The following is a 22,773-nucleotide window of genomic DNA, read 5'->3' as shown; positions in this document are numbered from 1 at the left end:
CACTATGTATTGTCAATTTTTGCCCCTAAAACCAATAACCTCGTATTATCATTTTCACAAAACACTAGATTTTGAAAAAAACCATTGATCCATATCAGAATTAGCCCACTTGGATTCGGAATCGGTAGGAACCAATGTGGTTCCCGATCGAAACTGAGAATCGGCCGGTTCCCCACATAACTGACTAGATCATCCAGTTCCCACATTTATTTATTTATTTATTTTAAATTTTTTATTTTTGTTTTCATTTTTATTATTTTTACTGTCCTAATCTCTCAATCGGATCACCGAATCGGCGATTCGCTGGTCCGTATTGATTTCTCGGATGGCCGATTCACCAGACCAATCCAGGTTTTGAAACGCAAAAGACTACTGAAAGTGATCAAGCAGGATCTGATAATCGTTTCCAATGTATAAAATCTATCATGGAAATACTTGTCGAAAAAAGAAAAAAGAAAAAAGAAAAAAGAATAATCATGGCACAAGCATAGTAGATAATTGTTTCCAATGTATAATATCTATCATGGCAATACTTGTCAAAAAAAGAAAAAGAAAAAAGAATAATCATGGCACAAGCATAGTAGCTTTTATACTTATTAGGTTATTTATAACAAGCACTTCATCACTTTCTTTATACTTATTAAGTTATTTATAGCAATCACTTCATCACTTTCTTCGAATATCTTGACACTGATTCATGCATGTTCTTGAGAGATTGAGGACATTAATTAATCTACCATATCATTTTTAAGAGGTTGATGACATTAGTTTACATTGACTCTAGCATATGTTTGTGCATCGCGCATGCTCGGTTTTGATAGTTTGAGGTTCCTTTGTCTCATAACGTGTGATCCTGATTAGTGTTACAAATCTCACCTTTACACAAAGCTTAACAGCCGCAAAAGTTGGTCGGAAAGTCATTAACATTTTTAATATAAGATTAAGAATTATAATACTTAATATAAAATAAAAGGAAATTATGGGTGGCAACTGGCCAGCTCTGGCCTTGGCCGGCCTTGTCCCTATAGAGCCAGCCCAAGCCCGACCCTGTAACACCAAGGCTGGGCCAGGCCGGGCAAAAAAGAAATGAAGAAAAGATAAAAGAAAGAGGAAAAAAAGCAGGCTGGGCTAGACCGAACAGGGCCAGCACTAGTCCTAGCCCAGTCCTTGGGCTATGTTTTGTGGTTAAGTCTACTTTTTTAAAGCCGGGCCATCCGGCCCGGCCCAGCCCTCTGAAAAAGAAAGGATTAAGGATAGCATGCTTTCTTTGGTAGTAATCTAAGATAATCATGTATGGTCTTTCTTGACTAGTAATTTAAGAAAAGCCAAATAAGGTATCCCTTGAGCATTAATTTATGAAAAAGCCCAATCATGATACCCAATGGCCCAAATGAACAATCCTACATGTATTGTGTGGGTCCACCTATGTGGCAGCCCCTGAAGCATGTGTGTGAGTAACAACAGGCAATGATGCTTATCTCCTTGTCTTTGCCAAACTTAAGGCTTTTAAAATCGTGGCAAGTCCCCCTATTATTCTTTGTCAAGAATGATAGTGGGAGACCATGATAAATAAATCATATCACATCCTAAAGTGACCCATCCTCTTCTGAAACATTTGATTCTTGGGTAGCCTAAAAGCTACCCAAACAGGGCACCAAATCCCCTCTCTTTCTCTACCACAAAGGCACACACACCATTAGATTTGAGGGCAACCCTCCCAAATAAAGTTGCACCATTAGGGGCACACTGAGTTAACTCACATGCTTTGTACCCTAGTTTACCCTCACACTTTCCCCACCATGAAAGCATCATCTCATAGTGGAAGGAGCAGAGGTCCTACAGTGCAGGACCATGGGTCCCTATAATGCACATGGGAAGCCTCTCCATGCTCCACTATTAGCCCAAGCAGTTCGACATATTGCGATCGTGTGAATCCAACTATGTGATAGGTACTGTGATTTGGGACATAGTTTGTCTTTATGCTCCATTTACTGACTTTAAAGAGAAGAATGGACATGTGCAGACCTGAGCTAATAACGAAAAGATCATGTATGCTGTGCTCCTACTCCCTCTATCACAAGACCTGCTTCGGAGGATTTTTTCAATCTGACATTTGGGAAACTACTTAAGAACTACTAGATGATTATTCTCAAAAAAAAAAAAAAAAAAAAAAAAATTTGAGTTTTCTAACTCTTAAATCTCACCATCTAAAAAATGGATGGTATCTATTCATTCTCGTGACATTAGTTTTTTTCCAAGTGTATAGATGGTATATTTAGAAAATTTCTTTTAATTGAGGTTAATCTATAAATTCAAGAGGTTCCATCACCAAAATTTGGGTTCCTCAAATTAATTGTAGGTGGGGTTTTTTCCGAGGGAGTAAATGGACATGCTACTCCTGTAGGAGTAGAATATCTTTTGGCTAAAGAAGAGCAAATGCCACACGTCATGCATTATTTACTTCGTTGTAGTCCCAAGTGTCTGCTACTGCATGTATATACTTCATATAGTCTCAACCAATCATATTTTGCAGTAGACGGTTGAGATGAACCCTCCTTCCACTCAAGCATGTCATTGTCCGTCCACTCAAATGGATGAGCGGCTTCATCATAATTAGTTGCTTTTGAAAACAGACTGAATACTACAGGCAAGAATACATAGCATGGTTTCTTTCCAAAAGGAAAATAAAAAATAAAAAAATCTGGGAAAAAATGGATTGTTGCGAAGGTTATTTCTCAATAGATTTCAAATTTTGGTTCAATCCTACAAATCTACATAATAAATTACCAAAAAACTACATAATAGGGAAAGACAAAAGTAAAATAATAAATACGAGAAGGCTCAACATAAAGGCCGTGTAAATTTTTTTTTCCATATTCTAGAAGGAAGTTATGCAATGATCCACAATCCTACAAATCTACATAATAATCTACCAAAAAACTACATAATAGGGAAAGACAAAAGTAAAATAATAAATACGAGAAGGCTCAACATAAAGGCCGTGTAAATTTTTTTTTCCATATTCTAGAACGAAGTTATGCAATGATCCACACAGACCACGTAAAGTATGAGTTGGACACCCAAACTATGCTATTATCCAGCATATGCATCTCTTATAATTATTATTATTATTATTATTATTATTTTGAAGGCAGATCAGTGGGGAAAGAGCTTCTACTTGTGGTAGGAATGGAATTTAAGACATCACATTGTGAACTTACTACCCTGACCACCTGTGCCTTTGGTAATTTCTTTTTCTCTTATACTTCAAATTAAATAATGCTAAATACTGCTCTTTCCGCATCACCATGAGACTGATTGATAGTGGTGTACACCCAACCTATATATTTCATATGGTCATGAGGATTATGATGTACTTTTCCCATTTTAAAAACGAAGGATTTTCTGTCAATATTTCCTCACCACCGGCAGTAGCAAGCCATAAAAAAATGTTGAGATGATCTGAAATAACTCTCGATGGACAGTGGTATTATACCTTCGGTAGAGTTATAGAACAAATCTCCACCACTTGGGGTTGGCATGGTCGGTTTGATGAGAGCGATTTGCATTTCATTTAAGAGTAAGGGTTTGGCAGCACCATCTTCTTTCAACTCCGGTAAAAAAAAACAAAAAAAGGGGTGGTAATGGGGCGGTCCTTGACTGGACCATGTTGGTCCTGGCCCAACTCTCTGGCCCAGGCCCGGCCTAAAACAAAAGCAAAACAAGCCTAAAACAAAAGAAAAACATAAAAGAAAAAACAAGAGAAAAAGAGAGCTGAATCAGGCTAGCGCTGGCCCTAACCTGGCCCTTGGGCCACAGTTCATGGCCCAGGCCCTACTTTTTTTTAGGCTGGGCTGCTCGGCTCATTGCCAGCCCTATTTAAGAGCAGGTATGTTTTAATCATTCAACATTAGCTGTCTCCAAAAAGGAGGGGGTTGGCTACCTCTTTAGGACTTCATTTTAGTTGGGAAAACATGATATCATCCTATATATGGTGACTTGTAATTTGCAAAAATCAAATCACATGTCAAATTTGCCATCCAATGTCTACAACAAAGCTTTGCTCTTTACTGAGGAAAGGTTGCATCAACTGCAAATTTGTCAACAACGAATGGTTTCCATCAACCATGAATTTGTAAAAAAATAGGCTCTTGAGAGGTCATAGCCAAGAAAGGACATGACATGTAATTTATTGTTGAGCACGTACATCATGCTTGAAATTATGCACTTCCTTTCTCGAGCAAAAGAGCAAGGTAGGGAAATCTTGTCAATCTGAAATTTCGGGATACACCAAAGAATCACTAGATGATTATTTAAAAACAAAATAGGTTTTAAGAATCACAAGATGATTATTAAAAAAAAAAAAAAACGTTCTGGGCTCTCTAATACTCAAACCTAAGAAACAAAATAGGTTTTGGCTTCCCTAATACTTAAACCTGACCATCTAAAAACCGGACGACCTTCATCCAAGCTTATGGCATCATATTTTTAAGACACATATTGTATATAATTTTTTCTTTTTAAATTTCTCTTGGTTGATAAAATTTGGGTTCATTAATGAAATCCATTGTTGGATTTGTGCAAACAATTCTTTCATTTTATTATCTATTTTTAAGGCTCAAAATCCTTTTTTCTTTTTTCCACAACCATATTGGTCAAGACTGAGATGATGGAATTGAAGGCTTTTTGATGCCCAAACTATTAACTTTCAGCAAGTTTTGAGGTGAGGCTTTACTCATTTGGATAGGGTTGCGGCCCTATCAAAATATTTTCCTATATTTATCACAAAGGAAAAATGTCACAGCAGGGACATGCGCAGCATACTGTAGTGCCTGGCAGATCATGGACCAACCTGAACCTTTCTCACGTGCCAATACTTAGCTTAGCCCCGACAAAAAGCAAGGCAAAGCCAGTCCATCCCCAAAGTGCCAGACGTACGTGTGATCCCATCATTCCATAGCCGACCTTACCCAATACTTAAAAAAGACCAAAAAGCCCACCCTCCTTCCGTGGAAAAGGTATCAAAGAATAACGTGATCCGTTCCATCCACCCTTTTAAGTTTATATACCTAAAAAAGGATTAAAAAAATCCACCAAAGTATATAAATATGATAGCCATTGCCACCATCCCCATTCCCATTCCCATTCCCCCTCTATCTCCCCAGAGCAAATTGTAGCTTCTCCATGTATATATAGCCACCACCACCTACCCCATCCCTCGACTCTCTCTCTAAAACAACAGTCTAATGGATGATCAATTTGAGCTGAAGCTTCTCCCTCCGTTTCGTTAGCCACCACCATCTTCCCATCCCTACAACCTATCTGTGAAAACCACCAGTCACGTGGATGATCATATCGAAATGCAGCCGCCACTCCCTTCATTCTTATAGCTGCCAGCCACCACCACCTCGCCAGCCCCCTAGCCCCCAATAGATATCACCACCTTCACCATCTCTCATCTCCACCCACCACTTTTGAAAATCACCACTCTAATGGATCACAGAGAATTGCAGCTTCTCCCTGGAGACACACCAACTTGCTGGAAATCCAATTCTCCAGCAGAGGTCTGTGGCAATTCTATGGAATTTTCAAGCAATGGAACGCCTGACCTTCAACTCTCCATTGGCCTCCAAACCACGGGGCCCATATTTTCTGGCAGCCCCTCTCCATTTTCCAGTAATGAGTTTGGGAATCTCAGGCGAAGTGGTGGTTCGGAGGCCGAGGCAGTGAGGAGGCAGGCTGAGGAGCAAAGAAGGCTTGCATCTGCTGAGAGAGCATATGCTGAGAGAGCTAGAGAGATGGCAAGGAGAGAGATTCAGATCGCAGAGAGAGAGTTTACAAGAGCTAGAAAGATGAGAGAGAAAGCCCATGAAGAGATAGAGATGGCGCAAAGGATGAGAGAGCAGGCCACAAGAAGGGTTGATTCCTCCTGCATGGAGATCACCTGCCATGCATGTCGGCAGCAATTCCGCCTTTGAGGAGCTGTCAACTCCCAAAATTCTCTCTTTCCCCCCTCCCCCCTCTCTCTCTCTCTCTATATATATATATATATATATCTATCTCTCTCTATAAATGGAAACAAGAAAGAATTATCTGATATACAGCTATAATCTGGCCAATCAACTGGATTACCTCACAATCTGACTAGAGTGCCTAGTGGGTAAAGAATTTAATACTTCTGAGTTTATTCTCTCTATAGAGTCATGACACAAGTGAATGAAGAAATGGAGTGATGGTGTAGCTGGTTGGGCTTTCCTGATTCTTTGATAATTTCAAGCGGTTACTTCAAAATGAGTGAGGACGGGCAATGATTAATGCCAAGGCCCAAAAATGACAAAAAAGAAAAAAAGGACAGGAGATCAAAGAAAGTGTTACAATCAACAAAAATGAATTGGGAAAGGTCAAGAGTTTAGTGGACTTGTCTGATATTGATATTGATTCTTGAAGTTCTGATATAATCCACGAAATAGCAGTCTTCTTGTCTCAAAAACTCTGCAACAAGAGGAGAAACCTCAGCATTTTCCTCATTCGTGAAAATTCGTGGTATTCCTGGAGAAGAGAAGAATAGGATGCTTAGTTTTCAAGGCTGGGATGTTCACCTCAAGCTTGAGTTCCACAACATTACCAGTGTAAACAGTAAAAGAAAAGCAAAGAATAAAAAATGAAACAAAACGTACATCCCTCTAAATCATTGTTTCAAGACTTCAACTGATAAATAAAGAGTGAAATATCCACCCCAAAAGATGGGAACTTAAAAGCACTGTCATCTACATCATTACCACCAATGAAGTTGGCATTTTTCATTTCATTTCATATTTTTTGTTCCACCTATTTTTTTCTATCATTAGGAAAGATATAAATCACCCTCATCATGAAAAGAGAGATTGCAAAAGAACTTTTAAAACACATTCTGTTTATTTTCTGTTTCCTTTTGAAACTAAGTAAATTGGCTTCATTGAAAAATAAAAATACAATGGTATATTGCTAACTGGGACCCCCATTCACAATTCGCCAATGTGAAATACCCATACTGTTTCTCCTTTGATGTTTCAAGAGCTATTTTCTTGGGAAAAAAAAGAAAGAACGAGACATGCTTTTCTTATTACCCACGGGAAAAAGGAACCTCATTTCTTATACAAACTCAGCTAGTCAATCAAAATCAATAATGGAACAGCCTGGCCAATAATGGCAAGAATTTTCAAACTTCAATCAACCCATTGCTGAAGAGATGGCAAGTTCTCTGTCCTATGAAGTGGAGAGCAAGAAATGCCAGAGGTGTCATATCGATTAATCTAGCTGTATTCACACCTAGTCTTGCTTTTAGAGTGGATAAGAGGAAAAGACCCCACCACCATGGGTTCAAATTCGATGCCAAAGAAGAAACAAAAAGTTCAGGACAAGGATATTGTGGAAACTAATTCTAACCACCTCTGGCAGGCGACAGACAGATAAAACCATAGAATCACATGACAAATGATAATGTTCCAAACATCTACGATGTTAGATGTTAGCAAATGTCTCCGACACAGTGGTTGCATGATTTGACATCTGCATCCTACATATAATAACAACTCAGAGACATTGGCAAGATTATGAATGGGATTAAAGCATTAAATATCTATTAAGGATTGTAACTGATAACATATGATTAGAAAGAAGCACATGAAGTGTCACATCCAGTGGAAAGGCAAAAATTGAGAAATAAAAAATTTATAGGATGAACTTTTCATGAACTTTCTGAAGATGAGAAAGTAGTCTATCAAGCATTCCATGGGTTACATATATACCAAAGGAACGGATAATACACCAGGCCAGTGTGTACGTGTGTATGTGTGTGGACTTTCTGAAGATGAGAAAGTAGTCCCAAATATTCCAACAGGTTACACATAAATTGGAAGGACTCATTCAAGGTAGGAATTATATACCAGGAAAGGAAATTATATGGACACCCAACTTCAAGCCACGCAGCTGGGAAATCTCAAATAATGGACGAGGGGGAGGATTGTGTTTTGACTGTCTGGATGACCAGTGAAGGTAACTGTGGGTGTCAAGATAGTTGCCTTGGGTTCTTCCAAGAATTCCTAATAACAAAGAAGCATTTCTTTTGCAGCAGATACCATTAATGTTAATGCAGTCATCAAGGATTCATTTACCATCCCTCCAGTTGGTTTCTGAGGAAGAATTCACTCCGATATTTAGATGATTGTCTTGTATACAAAACACAAAAAACATAAAATAATGATAAAATCCTCTCGAACAAATTTTGCAGGCCTCAAACTCAAAGAGACTCAAATAAGTTTCATTTACAAAGATATCAAAGTCTGCACAACCAGCTTGTATTCTCCTTAAATACATATTGTCACAACCGTTAGGGGGTATTTCCATTTCATCACAAGTATTCCTAATCCCAATTACTCTTAACCAGCTATGATTCAATGGCATTATCTTGTACATCTTAAAAGCATAAAAGGGAAAGATTTATTCATCAAATCCTGAAAATTCATACCGGCTCTGTCAACCTCCTAGTACTCCAACTGCATGCCTCATAATCCTGAAAGATTTATTATCTTGTACTCCAATTGCATGCCTCATAATCCTGTTGCACACAACATGAAGCGCAAGAATATGCCTTTGGGCTGCGTCACCAACTTCTATACCAAGTTATAGTGAGAGCTCTATTGTTCACTCTACTTCTTCTGATTTCTTGTTAGTTAAACTCAAGTAATCCCCATAGAAAGTGTGAGAACATGCCTACTGATTGGAGCCTAAGTATTCTACCCACTTCATGTTCCATGGCTCAGAAAAAATCGACAGTAACAGTGTCTCAACTTCCATGCTAAGACTATAGCGATCTTCATGTTGCTTATGCAAATGAGGATTTGAGGAGACAGAGACAATATGGCACACACTTCCATGACAAACCATAAAGACAAGTTACTCCATATTTCCAAAGTTTCCAATTGTAATAACTTTGTCTCTACCTATGTATCACAGATTTATTTATTTGTTTATTTTTTTGAAGCTGTTAACATTGTATTAACATTAAAAGAAAATACAATTTACAAGAACTCACAGACCTTGCCTAGAGCCCAAAAAGGGAATATACATAACCTGAAAAAGAAAAAAGATGTAAGCACGTAAACTAAGACAAAACGAGTCGATACATAGGTAAAAGCAAAAACAAGCAGCAACAGTTAAAGCGGTATTTGCGCAGCTCCTTGCTTAGCTACATTGTTGGCCACCTGATTGGCCTCCTTCCAGATATGCGTCCATGAAACTTGAATATACCTGCAAATTTCGAAAATCTCATAAAAAATGGTCCACAGTCTCCATGGAGGGGTTGCCACTTGGGAGGCTAACAAAATGACATTTTTGGAGTCTTCTTCTACAACCAAGGCAAAGCTCCATTCGGGATTAAAGCTTTTGAGTCCTTCCAGAAAGGCGCAAGCTTCCGCCAAGTTGGAATCCACTATCCCGATATAGGATGAGAAGGACGAGAGGGATAGACCACTGTGGTTTCTGAAGATGCCCCTGATACCAGCTGGGCCTGGGTTGCCAAGAGAGCAACCGTCAAAGTTTAATTTGGTTTGGCCTTGGTCTAGAGGTGTCCAGAGAGAGGAGCAAGAGATCTTCCTGGATCTATGGTGGAGGATGGTGGGCCAATTTAGAATGAAGTCGGAGGCCGAGAAGGACTCGAAGTGCTTTTTATTGGTGACCTAAAAAATAACCATCTCCTCAATGGACTCCAGAACTTGATGGGGTTGCTTGTGCTGCCCCCTAAAGATCCTGTTGTTCTACTCGAACCAAATAGACCATAGGGTTGCTATCACCAATGCTTTCCAGAGTAACACCCCTGATTTGGGCCAAGGGAGAAAGGATGCTAGCTGGAATAGTTGAGGAATCAAAGGTGGGGTGACCCAAGACTAACCAAAAGAAAGGAGTACGCGATCCTAGAGAAAGCTAGCAAAAGGACAATGGAGGAAAAGGTGGGGTTTAGTTTCTTCGTCTGGCATGCACATGATGCAGCAATTAGGGATCTGCAGACCTTTTCTCTGTAGCTGGTCTACAGTTAGGCTTCTTTCCCAGAGGCAGACCCAAAGGAAGAATTGCAACTTCGGTGGAATAAAGGTAAACCAAGCTTTATTTACTATAGCTGCTTCGTATGGGGATAAGGATGGATGCTGAATTAGGTGGTAGTAGGAGGAGATAGAGAAATTCCCTGAAGGGTTATGGGTCCATATGATTTTGTCCTCTCCGGGTAAGGTGTGAGAAAAAGGGTGAATTAGGGAGGAAAGGGCTGTGAAAGCAGGGATTTCTTCGTCTTGGAGGGCTCCATGGAGGTAGGGATTCCAAGAGCTAGGGATTTGAGATGGCCCAAAATGGTCAGTGATGAGAGCATCAGGGTTCCTAGCCAAATTGAAATGGGATGGAAAAAGTTGAGAAAGAGAGGAGGGTCCTATCCAAAGGTCAGGCCAGAACCTAATTTTTGTCCAATCCCTGGGGTAGAAGCGAATGCAAGAAAGAAACAGCGAGAGGCTGCGGTACATGGATTTCCAGGCACCCGAAGATGCTAACACTGTAAAATGAAATCATGTGGCCTATCCATGAGTGAGTGCAAACCCTAAGGCCCTGCTTCGATGGACCAAACTAGGGAAATGGCCCCTTTTCTCTCTCCACCCATTTAGGAGTGAAAAATGGCCAGGCTTTTGTAACCCGCTTATTCACAAAAGCTGACCTCACCAAAAAATAATGCCACATTTATAAATAACTCCCTCGCTTTTGGAATTATTCAGCCTTCCAAACAGGATCTAAATTTGTTTAAATATTCTGCAACTACCTCATCTAGCAATCAACAACAAAATAGGCACAGCTGCTACCATTAAGATCTTGCTTCTCACCCAAGGATCTTGATACAATACCAACAAATCATGCGTGCAAGAATGCACTTGAAAGATGTTACTCACAGTAATCATTGCTCTTAAATCATTACAGAATGCCTTTTGGCTGGAAAAAGTGTAGCATGCCAGTATGCAAACACACTTGGATGATTATATTCTTATTAGGTATAAAAGTAACACAATAAGTGACAAGTAGAAAGGGTTCAAGGCCATTCCAAGAGCAAACTAGGGTCAATTCAAGTGGAGTGTCTATTATATTAAACAATTACATCAAGGACAAGCTTCAAACTGCAACAAACATAGCACACTTAAATTCACTTCCAGTAAGTTTTGATTATACACATTTCTCGTATTTTCTTTTTATTTTTGTTACAGATTCGTCTTTTGCTAATCTAGAATGATACTTTCCAACGCTTATGCCGGCAACAGGATATAAGTTTTCATAAACCAAAGGTCCATTAGGATGCACGGAGATCCATTTCCAGAATTTGCATATCCAGGACATAACACAAAAATCGTGTTTGGCACTTGTTTTAGTCCCTCGCTATGCTAAAAAGGGCTCATATCAAGGATATTCCGATCGAATAAAAAAAGTTGGAATTAGCATATCCAGGAATGCCAATCCAAAGAGATCTTCAATTGGTGTGCTGACGGGACTGTTGACCTCCTCTCCCTCCTCTATTATGCTCACCATTCTCTCTCCTCTATTTAGAAAAGAAGGTGTGGCACACTTAGAGGGAGAAAGGATTAAGATAGAGAGAGGATTTATAGAAAAAAAGGGCACTATAGAGAGACAGTGCATGGTTTAGAGAGAGGAGTTATGGAGAGAATCACACGATGAGTCCGAGTGGAGTTAGAAAAAGGAGTCAGAGAAATAAAGGGTATAATTAGAGAGAGAGAGGAAATAATTAGAGAGGGAGTGCACAATTAGCGAAAGAGAATGAGATGACGAGCACATTTAGAGCAAGAGAGGAGTTAGAAAGAAAGGGCATTATTAGACACAGGACTTGTAGAGAGGGAGTAAAGAGGTAAAAGGAACAATTAGAGAGAAGAGTTAAGAGAGAGAAACGGCACAGTTAGTGAGAGAAGTTAGAGAGAAAGGGCACATTTAGAGAGAGGAGTTAGAGAGATAAAGGTAATAGTTAGTGAGAAAAGAGTTAGAGACACAGCATATGGTTAGAGCAAGAAAGGGCACAGCTAGAGAGAGAAGTTTGAGAGAGAGAACATGCTTGGAGAGAGAGGAGCTAGAAAGAGAAAGGAGTTAGAGGGAGAAAGGGCATGGTTAGAGAGAGAGGTGTTAGAGAGAAAGGAATTAGAGAGAAAAAAAGAAAAATAATAGAAACCTTATAACTTGAAAATAGAATAAAATCGGTAGATCCAGAATTAAAAACATGTAAACCAAACAATGGATTTGCATAACCGATATTCCATCTAGATGCTCTCCGAACAGGATTTGTATCTCCTGGAAGATTCACATCTAGGATATGAATCAATCCAGGGTTGAGATTTCGAGTGAACCAAACGGGACATAAGAGAATCCCAAAAAGTAGAAAACAACAAAGCTTGATTTCATAATTAGAAAAAGATGATTCAAAAGGAAGATCAAACTAACCATGAAAGCATTCTCTTGCAGGTCCTGCCATTAACACCACATCGCCACTCCGAACGAACATTGCAATTGGTGGGTCCTCCCTAGAGTCCCCTCCCAAGAGAAAAATAGCTTTACATCCTAGACTGTTTCAGACAATAAAGAAAGTAAAATGCTTGAAATTTCTCTCTTTTTCTTATTGTTCATTATGGTTGAAATTTCTTAGGCCACCAACACAAGTTCTGATAAAGAATTCTTTTTCAGTGGTCTCATAAATAGGACAGGCAATACCTGATGCTCACAATAGGCTTACTCCAATCTTCTTCCATGTCATCAAGGTGACCACCAAGCGTATCGTCTAGTATATACCGGCAATAGGTCATTATATCATGCATTTTATGATAGTGTTAATAATGCAAGAAAATTGACAATAAATGACAGAACCATTCTGCAAAGCAACCAAAATGACATGTCAGACCTACAGATTTCAACATGCCTACCAGAACCGAAATAATTAACTATGGCAGCTTCTGGCTTGAAATCACCCTTTTCCACGGCAGGTGCCGCCAATTTCTTTGCAAGATGGCAAAGCTTGTCTGGGATCTTGTTGTGTGCAAGAGAATTATCATAGTTCCTCTGCAGTCATGAAAACATTAAAAGCATATTTCTTTAGTGCTGTAGTATGAAACTTGAACTAGTTCAAAAACTTTCAAACTGATTGGAAGTTATATTTTGAAGGCACAAACTCATCGGAAGTTATCCAAACATAATTAAATTTGGTTGCAAATAAAGAGTAATGAACTAATAAAAACTATGTACAGTTTCAGTAGGAAAATTCGATATAATGGGCTATGTTACAAAGACCATGTATTGGACGCTCTTTCAACATGTCTGACATCAGCACAGTACTGAACATGCATGCCATACATTGGATGCACATATTTAAAATTTTCCTTAACGTTCATCTTACCCAGTTAATGTTCTAATTTTACATGCGAAACACAGGGTACACATGCTTACACCTGAGCATTGTACAGATGTGTTGAATCTAACACAAGTCTTTGGGAATCTGTTTCTGTGTGAGACATACACGTCTCTGTGTCCCTGAAAGACAGGTAGCTTACTAGATCCAGTCACTTACTCTGCATATATAAACAACTTATCTTTCGACAATGACAGAAACCTTTGTGGCACAAATGTGTACTACAAAATATAAATAAAGTGAAAGAAAAAGAGCAATCTATAAACAAAGTGTCAAGTGGAACTTATATTATATTACATGAACATCCTTTTAGTGCACATGTATCTATGGAAATTCCGAACACATTACTGAAATACCAAAGTTATCATTCTTTTTTTTCTGAACTTAAACAATCTATAATCTATAATTGAAAAGAGATATGATGATGAAATAATTTATAATTGACTAGAGGAAGGAATAGGTCAATATGTCTAAAGACCTTGGACCAGTCAAATTGCAAACCAAGAGTACTCCAACGAAGCTTCCTCAATAGAACAGCTGCATCAATGGACTTGCGTGACCCATTTGAAATGCCACTTGTTTTCTCCATGAATGCCCATCTTCGATCATCCAAATTTAGCGGCTTCTCATCAGAGTTTATTCTATGATTAACAGCTGCTATAGGGTCCCCCACTTCAACCAAAAGTCTCTGGCCTTGAACCGCGAGGAATAGATCTTGAATTTCACCATATATTGCATTGTGGTTGGTCCTATTAGGAGGCTGAGGAAAACTTGTTAGACTCTCACGAACCCAATAGCACTGCTCCTCAATACCAATTGCTCCCGGAATAAAATAAAATCCTGTTTTGGGACAATAATGTTCATTTTCCAATAACTTAACAATCATAAAATCTGAGTCTCTAAATGGTATGTGCCATGCATAGAGAAAATCTGTAAAACTACTCAAAAAATCCACGAGTTTGACTTGGACTAACCCGAATCCCTTGGAGGCGGCACCCCACCAGTTCCAGATGACGCCAACTTGGATTGACTGAGCCTGCCTGAGTCTTGAGAGACTCTGTTCAGGTCCTTAAAAAAACCAGTGATTCTGGTCTGAGTCTTGACTGGTCAGACTCAGATGGAGAGCCCACTTGGGCTCGACCCAGCCCAGTTCACTTTTATAATATACTTGGTTATCTAGAGTTCTAGACCTTAAGCACAGAGAGCTTGCATAAGATTTGTACGATTCATAGATCCAAAAAGGCCTTATTGTTGAATATGATTTATTGATCAGCTGAGGTTTCAACAAAATAACAAAATGACATATGTGTCACTAAAAGATTCACGTCCAGTGACAATGGCTAGCAGCATCAGGTCCAAAACCAGTGGATTTAAATATTTTAGTGATAAAAACTTTTAAAAAGTTAAATATGATGGTTATTTTAAAACAATAGAGGAAAAGCTTCGCAACAACATTGTGCCTATGTAGTTTTTGACTTAAATCTCATTCAAATACTGAAACCAGGTTATGACCCTCTACTACAAAGAAAATAGGTACTATCTATTTCAAATTCCGGCTGTTAGCTATCTTAGTTACATTGTCACTCAGTTTCAAACTTGGCAGGTGGGAGCATCTAAAAGGGATGGATCACTCTAGTCCTACTCTAAATACAACCACTACATGAGTGGGGACAAAGAAAAAGTGAAACTGTAATTGAAATATCCTAGAACGAGCTCAAACTAATGATCATGAGGGCACTCAGATAAACTTGCAAAGTTCAAGGTCAAAGAATGGAAAATTTAGAACTAGTGTGACGGGACTTGCCCGAGTCCACTTGGACTCAGTCGAGTAGGCCAAGTAACCCCAAGTTGTGTTACAACTAAGAGTATACAAAAACATTTTAAAAAATAAAAATTTTAAAAAATGTAGAAATGTTATTTAAAAATTATTTTATATGATTTGGATATTTTTAGCAAAGATTGGTAAGTATATTTTTCCGTAATCACAATTCTTATATTTTCCTTCTATATGTATTTTTTAATTTTTCAAAATTTTTCCTATTTTTTAATATAGAGAAAATTATCAAACTACCCATGAGAGATGAACAATTTAACACTTTACCCATATTTTTTATTTAATCTCAAAATACCTACAGAAAAACATATGGTCTTGAGTTGGAATAGTTGCAATGGGTGAAATGTTAACTACTTCATCTCTAATAGGTATTTTGATCAATTTCCCGTTAATTTATTAAGGGCCTTTTGGCCCTGTACAGGCCTCGGCCGAGTCCCTTGGCCAAGGCGAGTCCTGGCACACAGGTTAGACCTACAAAATATAATTCTATCCCACAATAATTCTGATTCAATTCTGAGTTACAGGGAACGTCATTAGTTACAAGGTCAACGTCATGTCATAACTCATAATTTTCAATGCTAAAATGGCTGCTCGTAATTTCTTGACAGTAAATCTCAGATGGTTTCCTTTATAAAATTTGAGGCCTATGCAAGCATTGTACGCCATATGGCAGCAATCAGAAAGTTGGATCAATTGTTAATCTGCATGGATCATGCTTTCTTAAACGAGAAAGCAATTGGAAAATTATGATGTTACGTAAAAAGGGTGGATGCGATAGCAACTCTGAATATTATGATCATGGACTCAAGGCAATTCTATCTGAATATAACCTCAAAACAAGAAAACAGCTTAAAGAAAATGAGCAGCTATGCATAATGGGTGTGAGTGGAATCAATAACTGGATTAATTTGAGCAGCATTACCAATCAAGATGCAAAAATAAACAAAAGAATCAAGTATTCACAGGTGGTGACTAAAGCAAATGCACAATTCAATAGACCTTGAGTAGTTCTCATGAGTGAATAACCCTAACTAAGAGATTCCTAAGATGATTTCCAGTACATTTAGCTTATGTCCACAAACAGGTCGAATTGAATGGAAAATGCCGTTAAAATACACAGTAACAATCCAAAACACTATCTTTGCGTAATTATTGGAATGAATTTCTTCAAAACTTCAAAGAGTTTCTCATTTTTCAAGTTGCGTTCAAATCCTCTTCATATATGAAGCACATTGTAATCATTTCAAATCCAGTTCACGTTCGTTCCACAATACACACAACTAGTTAAACTCACTTCATTCGATCACTTAAGTCAGAATCATGTGTGCTATAAATTTTCTTTACAGTAAAGCCTAATTTTCTTTACAAGCACACTTCGTCAGTAATATCTTCACTCTAATGACTCAAAGAACACTAATAATAGTCTTCATTCTAAACCCCGATTTCATGAAACTTGCAAAAAGGAACAGAGAATCAAATAATTAGGAAGCATACCAGGACGCTCTTCAAAGCAAAATACTGGTCGATCGAAATCTCTATTGAGCTTAAAAATTCCAGGAGGAGTTGTCCCGTTTTGCACAAAAGAGTGGAGTATTGCTCTAAAATCCAAAACCTCTGATAAATCAGCAGCAGGGCGCTTGAGCCTAAGAGAAAGAAATGAGAAAAAGAACAAGAACAAAAACAAAAACAAAATGAAATTAGAGACAGCCTGAATGAGGAAAAGGAAAGAGAGGGAAAGAGACAGAGAGAGAGAGCTTGCTTGGTGTTCTTGTAGAGTTTGTATTTCTTCTCGGCATTTCTAAAAGCAGTCCATTGGGAATCCTGAGACTGTGCATCCTCGTAAGCCATTTGATGGCAAATGGTAAGCCCCTCACCCTCCCTCTCTTACTGCAAATTTCTCTCTCACATGAAAAATTCTTCAACAAATTTGTAACTCGTGCAAAAAGTTAGGGCTAAGCCTCAATTCAAAATCGCAATAGAAACATTTCCCGTCATTCAATGCTTCCAAATTCCCCGCTAGCAAGGGGAAAGGGCCCCCGTCGGGCCTAAGGCTGTCAATGGATCCTACAAGACCCAAGATACGATAGGTAGACCTGGAATCCGACCGGTCTAGATACTAAATTTTAGACCGAATGCTATTCAGGTCCAGGTCCACATCCAGTAGAACCGGACCCATACCTGACCCATTGCAACCCTTACAGTCAGCCCACCCTAAAAAAAAAAAAACAAGAGGCTTGAGTTGCTGGCGGTGGCCCAATCGCTAGGTTAGGGCTAAGGCTGGCCCGACCTGCTTTTTGGTTTTTTTTTTCTGAAATTTTTCTTCATTTATCGTTGGGCCGACCTTCACAAACCGCCGCATATGCTGACTAAAGTACTCCGTCGGGTAAAGTGGAGTATGTATGAAGTCCCCAAATTTTGTAGATGCAAAAGATTTAGGTGTATTTTTTCTGCTCTGTCCCTTTGGTAAAATCAAATAGAGGTAGCATTAAAGGATTGAAAATTGATATTCAAATTTGATATATTGAGACCTAAGTATAAAAGAACTCAAAATCTATTTTGTTTTTATTAACAATAAGGGTAAGGTTTGCATAAGGTTTCAATCTTAAACACAGTAAGGCATACCACCGGACTTTGTCATGAGATGAATTTTAGTGTCAATAATTTTAGGATCTCTTGATAATCTACTTTTATCTCTAGTTACAAATTTTTAAACTCCAAAAATGGTACAAATCAAGCTGAACAGTTCAAATTAAGTTGATCTATAAACACATGAAAATCTTGAAAATGAATGGTCCAGATAATATGTTATAAGATGTAATATTTTTGGGACTTAAATTTTTTTTTTTTTTCATATCTATATATCTCGTCGAGATGATCAAATAGATGGTTTTCAACATAAAAATACCATTTTCGATAGTTTTTTGAGGTGCACCTTGATTCTAGCATTTGAAGGTATCAATCTTATATAAACTTTTTCCTATAAATAATAATCAAGCAGTTTGGATACCAAAATTTAAGATACAAAAAGTCATGCTAAGTAGATGATTTAACAAGAGAGTATGCAGTATGCAGGAGCATGATATACACAATATTAATGAAAGTGTTTCCATAATCTAAGCAATGAAGGTTGTGCAAGAAAAGAAAATGTACATCGTCAGCAACAAACCAAAAGAAGCAGCTAATAGATTCAAGCGAGGGAGTTATAAATAAGTGAAGAAATATTTTTTTATTTTTTTATTTTTTTTCAAAATATCACTTTAATGATCAAAATCTAGTGAAATCATCTCATTTAATATTAGATTTAATTCCTTTTTAAGTTTCATTTCACCCTATTACGTTCTCAAAAGTATGTTAACAAAATGCCCAAATTGCCAACATTAGGATTAGACCATGGCATGTTGGGTATTTACAGTAAATGACTACCCTTGAGTGGGCTAAACTAAATAACATAAATAACCTTGTTTGTTTAGACTTCCAAATGTGGAACATGTTTTTCACACGTTGTTGTTTGTCTAAGGTTTCTAAAAAACACAAGAAGGGGTATTTTATGCTGCTCGATAAAAATGTCCGTCCTACCATGCTTGTTTAGGTTCAGGATGGTTCTACCCCCACTTGTTCAGGTTTAACAATATGGATTTTTTTAATTGGAAGTCCTTATTCCGTATTCTTATTTTGGAACAAAAAAAGGCATTTTTGTTATTTCCCTTAATTTAGAGGCCTCAATAAAATGACATTTTTTACCCTCTTTATTCAAGGATAGCAACATGATCGTAGACACCACGATCTCGATTGGAGATTGTGAATAGGTCGAAATGTCTTAGGCAAACCACCTAGATATTTTAAACTATTCACCCTGCTGGAACCCTTTTTTGGTAAACTTAGCCTCCACCAAACCTTCATTGCCCCGGTGGGACCAAAGGCATCAAGAGGCAAGACAAACTCAGAGCAACTTGACTTCGAAGCACTTTAGAAGGGAAGGCTCTGATGTTGCCCCAATGGCCACTAAACCTTTACCAAAAGTCTGAAGTCAAAGTATCGAAGGCACCTCAGTCACTGAATAGGCAGCCCGAAAGATCAGAAGTCAGAAGCCATCACGCTGAAGTTAGCGCCAATGCAAGCAGCGCCCAGATCCAGGCCCCCCTTTGAGCTTTCATATGACCAAAAGTCTGGCGGCAATGCCAATACTACCAACTCCATTCGAACTAGCGCTAGGCCCAAAGACCTCCTCTGATCGACATGACTGAGATGACATGCTCACATGTCAGTCCATACGCGCCAACATGGCAGGCCTGTACTTACACATCAGAAGTCAGTATGGCCCATGGTTGTTGAATTTCTATTGGTCGATGAACTGACAAAGGTACAATCAAGACAACGTGCCAGTTGGTATATGACGACACCCCAAATGCCGCCGACGCCAGTCGGAATAGCTTCAAGCTTTGATTGGTCCATTAGATCTAGACTAGAGTCACTAGAAGGTGACACATGTCCGAAATGAAATTTGGAGGCAGTCAGAATGTTGTCGGCACCATTGCCAATGGCGCCAGACACTGACAAGGCTGAATCGGCCGCATTAATGAGCAGTTAATGTTTGTTAACTGTCATTATTACTCCATTAATGACTTAGTGCCATTCCCATTAGCGTTAGCGCTGATCCAAATGTCGTCAGAACTCTTATGGTCCGAAAATCGCACAAAACCGACGTACAGGCTATCATGGGTCTATTTTGCCTATAAATTGCCCTTGATTGCCTTTGTCTTAAGGCACGAGCTTCCTTAATCTTGAGCCTAGGCTATGGGAAAAGCCCCTTGATCTTAAGCTCAAGCTTGTGATTGAGAACAAGACCCAAGGTGATCCCATTTGAGCAATATTAATTTCATTCAAATTCATCAATCCAAAACTAAGTTATCAACTCCATCAAGCTACACTATCAAATTGAAGGGGGTCCGGATAATCAGACCTTCCGAGCCCTCTTCTTTCTATTTTTACTTGCCCCGTTAAAAATTGAAAAACTCAGGATTGACTGTACAATCAAACAATCTAAATCTGCACCGACTCTAGACACCGCGCCTGGGGGCCCGGCCTAAAACATCGTTTTCTTTTCTCATATTTTGTTTCTTACATTTATTTCTCTTTTAGTTATTTGTATACAGTTTTCCTTATTTTCTTCTATTTATGAGTTATTTATTTTCTCTTGTTCTCCATTTAATGTAGTATTTATTACCCATAGATTAGTTATATTTAATCATCTCTTTCCCTTTTTACCTCATTTATTGCATGATGGTTTTCTTTTGTTGATAGCATTTATTTCTTTTGGAGTGTTGCATTTACTTATCTTCCTTAGTATAGATATTTTTCTCTCACCTAATCTATCATCTCTTTTATTATTTGGTTACTTCTTTTTTCTTTATTACATTTATTTCTTTTACCTTGTTGTTTTTCCTGCTCTTTTCCTTTCTTATTCACCTGATAATGTAGATCTCTCCATTCTCCCATCCTCTTTATTATAGGTTTTTTTTTATTTTATTTCATAGCATTTATTCTCTTAGTTTGTTACATTTATGCTTCTTCTTAGTTTTCTCCATTTGATAGTATATGCTCTCTCCTCTCATCCCAATCTTTTCTCTTTTATTGCATGGTTGTTTTCTTTTTTCTTGTTGCATTTATTTATTTTAGTTTGTTGTGTTTGTTTCTTTTTTCCTTTTGTTCACTTGAATGGTGTAGATCTTGCCTTCTTCTTCACCTGCTCAATTAAGTATTTATTTTTTGTTCTTTATTATGGTTGTTTTTCTTTATTAATGATATACTCTTTCTCTTCTTCTATCTCGTAGTCTAAGTCTCACCAATCTCTACTTCCCTTTTCTTTTTCTTTCTTTCTTTCTTCTATAGGTTATTTAATTTACTTGCCTTATATTTTATTCCATAATTTAGTCTCTCTTATTCTCTTCTCGTTGCATCTACTTTCCTTGTCTTTATTGGTAACTTATGTTCATCTACTCCTCTCTCCCCTTCTCAATGTGTCATTCTCTATTTCTCTCTATCTCATTTATTTTTAGCACTAATTCTAATACTCTTTCCTTCCATTTTTCTTGTATATCTATTTTTATTGCTCTCTTTGCATGTTATCTATTAAGTACTAGTTTTGCTCCTCTTTTTCTAATGTTTGTTCTCATCCATGTTGTATTACTATTTTTATTCTCATCTTGTACTCATATCTTTTTGTCTCGTTAATAGGGATCTCTTCTCCTTTCTTCTTCGTATTCAGTCTCTCATTTTTTTAATCTTCTCTCTCTCTCTCTCTCACTCTCTCTCTCTCTCTCTCTCTCTCTCTCTCTTTCATTTTATACTATGCATATTTAGTTTAGATAGTAGCTTAGATTTAGTAATATCCATACTTTTTACTTTCTTATTCTTTTTGCATCTTGTAGTTAAATTTGTTTTACTCCTGTTTATTTGTATCTCATTAGTTTATATCTCCTTAGTGTAATTGTTTACTTGTGATTCACCTTCTTTGTCCTCTTTCTAAATCTATTTTCTTAAAAAGCTTCTTTTTATCCTAAACCCCTTTTCGACAGCTTTATCTCTCTTATTGAGTTCCAAGATCGAGATAGGAGAGAAGCTGGCTTTTATGCGATCCGAGAAGGATAAGGTCTTAGGATCCCATTCTCCCTCGGAGAGTAATTTGATGGGACCTATACTCTTCCAACTTTTCGATTTGTTTGCACTCGAAACTAAGATGAGGACAAAGTCCTTTGCCCATATTTTTTAGTATAAACAATAAGAAAAATACCCTATTATTCCTTATTTTGAACTTTTATATCTCATTAGACCTAAGAATTGAAAATATTACTTGTAAGAAAAAGGACTCCATCTTTTTTATCTTCCAACCCCTTAATCCCTTTTGACTATGCATTAGTGACCTCAACAACTTATGAAATGACTCTATTTCTCTCTCTCTCTCTAAAACTCCATCTCTCTCTAAAATCCAAACTCCATCTCTCACTCTCACATCATCGTTTCTCTCTCTAAACTCCATCTCTTTCCTTAAAACTCAAACTTCATATCTCTCTCTAAAACCTAAACTCTCTCTCTCTCTAAAACTCCATCTCTCTCACTCACATAAGAAGGTGTGCTTGTGTTCGAGCTCAAGCTAAACCCTTTGGCTGGTAAACTCACTGAGAAGCGAAAGAGAGATGGAGTTTTAGAGAAAGAGAGATGGAGTTTGAATAGAGTGTCATTTTAGTGTTTGTTTGGGTCAAAAATTTATGATCAAAGGGGTCGAGGGGGTTATAAGATAGAAAAAATAGAGGCCTCTTGCATACAAGTAATATTTTCAATTCTTGGGTCTCATAAGATATAGAAGTTAAAAATATGGGATCATGAAATATTTTCCCTAAACAATAATACTAACTTTTTTTTATTAGAAACCCGTGTTTTGAATTTCTAAGTTTGAATATTGTGGGTTATTATC

The 22,773-nt window shown here is 37.8% G+C and overlaps 2 protein-coding genes across 4 annotated transcripts; one reads left to right on the top strand and one right to left on the bottom strand.

Moving 5' to 3' along the window:
* Positions 1–5,350: 5,350 nt before the first annotated feature.
* On the top strand, positions 5,351–6,139 carry LOC18438088 (SHOOT GRAVITROPISM-like protein). Its single transcript, XM_020669847.2, has one exon. It carries the CDS (start codon positions 5,493–5,495, stop codon positions 5,976–5,978), a length of 486 nt encoding a protein of 161 aa, XP_020525506.1. The 5' UTR covers positions 5,351–5,492; the 3' UTR covers positions 5,979–6,139.
* Positions 6,140–6,157: 18 nt separating this feature from the next.
* On the bottom strand, positions 6,158–17,784 carry LOC18438087 (oxidoreductase, 2OG-Fe(II) oxygenase family protein). Of its 3 annotated transcripts, none has more exons than XM_011626667.3 (7): positions 17,062–17,784; positions 16,797–16,945; positions 13,947–14,308; positions 12,987–13,122; positions 12,778–12,844; positions 12,511–12,632; positions 6,158–6,549 (listed from the first exon to the last, which is right to left on the bottom strand). In XM_011626667.3, the coding sequence occupies exons 1-7, from the start codon at positions 17,148–17,150 to the stop codon at positions 6,410–6,412; spliced, it is 1,065 nt and encodes a 354-aa protein (XP_011624969.1). In that variant the 5' UTR covers positions 17,151–17,784; the 3' UTR covers positions 6,158–6,409. The 3 variants fall into 3 exon arrangements, with proteins under 3 accessions (XP_011624969.1, XP_088724694.1, XP_088724695.1); XM_088868568.1 differs by having other exon boundaries at positions 13,947–14,228; positions 17,062–17,498; XM_088868569.1 differs by lacking the exon at positions 13,947–14,308 and having other exon boundaries at positions 17,062–17,397.
* Positions 17,785–22,773: the final 4,989 nt, after the last annotated feature.

This window comes from Amborella trichopoda, chromosome 6 (assembly GCF_054954075.1).
Source record: "Amborella trichopoda isolate Santa Cruz 75 chromosome 6, AtrichopodaSantaCruz75HAP2 v2.0, whole genome shotgun sequence".
In the NCBI taxonomy this organism is placed as follows: Eukaryota; Viridiplantae; Streptophyta; class Magnoliopsida; order Amborellales; family Amborellaceae; genus Amborella; species Amborella trichopoda.
The sequence above is the reverse complement of the archived record's forward strand: the minus strand, read 5'-3'. Positions and strand labels throughout refer to the sequence as shown.